This window comes from Triticum dicoccoides, chromosome 6A, assembly GCF_002162155.2.
Source record: "Triticum dicoccoides isolate Atlit2015 ecotype Zavitan chromosome 6A, WEW_v2.0, whole genome shotgun sequence".
Lineage (NCBI taxonomy): Eukaryota > Viridiplantae > Streptophyta > Magnoliopsida > Poales > Poaceae > Triticum > Triticum dicoccoides.
Window position 1 is genome coordinate 611,193,158 of NC_041390.1, and position 3,299 is coordinate 611,196,456.

Sequence of the window (3,299 nt, forward strand, 5' to 3'; positions counted from 1 at the left end):
GGGACGTCCACTGAAGCTTCTGTTGCTAACTGTGCGTCTGGCTGGGCATGGTGGTATGCAGATGTGGCGAAGCTGAGCACAAACGAGTGGTACTTCTTCAGCTTCCGCGACCGCAAGTACGCGACGGGGCTGCGCACGAACCGCGCCACCAGGTCTGGCTACTGGAAGGCCACCGGCAAGGACCGCATCATCCGCAGCCCGAGGTTGTCGTCATCCCGCTCTGGCCGCGCCGCCATTGTCGGCATGCGCAAGACCGTCGTGTTCTACCGTGGCCGTGCCCCCAACGGCACGAAGACCTGCTGGGTCATGCACGAGTTCCGCCTCGAGAACCCTCACTCCCCACCGAAGGTGGGTTCAATTGCCAAGCTCTAGCAATATAAATCTGATGTTATCTGTGTTTTTAATTGATAAGCGATGCTAATATGCATATTTCTTGGAATTTTCTTTGTGCAGGAGGACTGGGTGCTGTGCAGAGTTTTCCACAAAAAGAAAGCCGATATGGAGTACGCCATGGACGGCGAGGAGGAGCTCGTCGGCGGCGTCATGGCTCGCAGGGCTGCTGCCCTTAGCGGAACCAACTACGTAAGCTCCTCGTCGTGCCACGATCCGGATCAGTATCACCACTCGCCTACAGCGCCGTTCCCTTCCCTTGGCGTCGGAGGCCACCATTACCAGCTCATGCCCTGGGATCATCACCACACCCACGGCGCAGCAGGCGTCTCGCTCAGCAATGTGGACGTTTTCGCCGGCATGCCACAGCTGCTGAGCTACGAAAATATCATCGACGCCAGCCAGCAACTCCAGGGCGGCCGCAGTGCAGCGGTGGATTTGAGAGACGGCGTCGAGGATCAGTGTCGCGGCACGCTGATGGAGCTAGGGCTGCAGGTGCAGGAGGAGCACTACAACTACAACAGCTTGATGTAGATGTGTGTATATAATGTACGGAGTAGATCGGTTGGTGCTGCATGCCGCTATATTGCTCGGCCATATGTTCGTTGACACAAACCGGTACACCGGCTACGATAAGACGCACACCCAACGGGACAGGCATAGACATTTGTTACATAGGAAGCGCCGCTGTTCATATACCTCGTCTAATAAACTTCATCTATATCTATATCTATACCAATATAAAAAAAACCCAAAAGGGCAGATCCAACAAATCCCGGCCGTCAAATCAGGTCAATCCAACGACTCAGAGTGCTTCAATGGTGAGCGTTCAACACGTTTAGTGTGCAGTTAATATCATACCAAATATTAATGCCAATGCTAATCACATAATTAATACGCAAATAATATTCTGCCTAATATTTACGTGTAATTAATATATTACCTAATATCAACGTGCATTGCACGTACACATTTACTAGTCTAAAAAATGATCTGTATATTTCTGGTGCCAAGAAGAACTTATTTCCTCTTGAAAGCTTAACTACTAGTACCCCGTTCCAATTATTGAAGTTCTGGGCTTGTCCAAAGTCAAACTTGTTTAAGTTCGACGACGTCTATAGAAAAATATGTTGACATCTAAAACGTGATTCTTTATGAAATATGTTTCCGTACTATGTGTATTTTGTTTTATAGATGTCGGCACATTTTTCTATAAAGTTTGTCAAAGATAAACAAGTTTGACTTTGCACAAGCCAATAACTTCAATAATTTTGGAACGAAAGGAGTAATTAGGATTCTCAAATTGTATTCTACTAATGATCAGGCAACGAAACTAATTCTTCTACAAGGTAGATGCGAGAGAGGCCTCTACCCCATGAAGCCCCGGTAGATTTCTTTAGCTAAGATGACATACGATGCCATCAAGGCTTCCCAATAATCTCAATAAAGTGGCATCATCGCATAGGTCATGCATCCATCGATATAGTTTTTTAGCAAGAAGGTGGTCGCCCAACCTTAAACTGAAGCCCTTAAAATTTACAAATAAAGTCTCAAAAGGAAACTAAAAAAGGTTCGGTACATGGTCGGAAGAGACCAAAACAAGCAACAGAAGAGACCAAAAATACTAATCAAAGGCGAAATGATGCCCATGAGCCGCCCAGTAGCACGCTCTTACACCGGGCAAAAAGCTTCCCTAGCTTATGTTGTCTTGTCGCCAAGGTAGTCAGAGTCGGGATTTGCAGTCGGATCGATTTCCCTTCGACATTATCGAGTCGTAGTATCAAGTCGTGGACTCGAGGATTCCACTAGCTAGATTTACTCAAATAAGATATTTTGTATCCACACCAGAATTTTATATGGGCTCTATGGAGTTTTAATACTAAATATAGAGCAAAAAGACATACACATCAATGCTAGCTGTATTCTACTTCTTTTCATAGCTAACCTACTATCTAGCTTGCATGTATGGAGCATATATGAGAGGAAAATATATAGAACGTTTAAGTCTTCAGCGCACGAAATTTACTTGGGTGCTTTCTAGAGTATGTGAATAGCCGATCACTTGTATAGCTGGCCTGCAGTGCTAAACTTTGAAGGGTCTTGCTCTCCTTCTGCGATCAATCTTGACGCTTCCTCCATCTCATTCCAATTCAGTTTGTCGACAAGTCTGATCCTCAGGTTTGATCCAGGGTTTTTGAGGGCAAGATCAACGGTGTCGGCGGCTGAGTGTTTAGGCTTGGGAGGGTAATAAAGGGCCATGATGCATGTGAAAAGGGGTTTGGATGATGGCATACAATTTTACTAAATCTAAACAAACGACTTAGATAAATTAGTAGAATTGGACATGGTCCATAGCATAGTCGGGATTCTACAGTTTTGTATAGGATTCTGTGATTTGGATCACGGCTCAACATGGCTTCTACCTAATCCAGATCCATAGTGGGACTTGCATCGACACGCTTCCGTAGGCTCGTGAAGTCGTAGGTTTCTAGGAATCAAGTCAGACTACTAGGAAAAGGGCTATCGATGATATGGTCACTAATGGCGCACCAGACATGTGGTGCACCATTACTATATACTAATGGCGCACCATGTGTTGGTGCGCCATTAGTAATATATTACTAATGGCGCACCTGGTGTGTGGTGCGCCATTAGTAGTTTTGAAAAAAATAAAAAAATTTGTTACTAATGGCGCACCGTGGTATAGTGCGCCATTACTAGTTGACATAGTAATGGCGCACCACACCCACCGTGCGCCATTAGTAGTTTTGAAAAAAAAAATAAAAAAAATTGTTAGTAATGCCGAGCCCCGCCTCCCCTCGCTCCGTCGCCCCCCTCCCCTCGCCGCCCCTTGCCCCACCTCCCCTCGCCCCGTCGCCACCCGCCACCGCCCCCTGGCCCCACCGCCC

At 46.6% G+C, this 3,299-nt stretch overlaps 1 protein-coding gene across 1 annotated transcript in view; it reads left to right on the forward strand.

Moving 5' to 3' along the window:
* The window catches only part of LOC119316119 (protein CUP-SHAPED COTYLEDON 1-like), a 24,742-nt gene extending 23,705 nt beyond the window's left edge, over positions 1-1,037 (forward strand). The window contains exons 2-3 of the mRNA XM_037590475.1: positions 62-348; positions 454-1,037. Coding sequence (XP_037446372.1) covers positions 62-348; positions 454-924 — 758 coding nt within the window. The 3' untranslated portion in view covers positions 925-1,037. The remainder of the gene's footprint in view (positions 1-61; positions 349-453) is intronic.
* Positions 1,038-3,299: the final 2,262 nt, after the last annotated feature.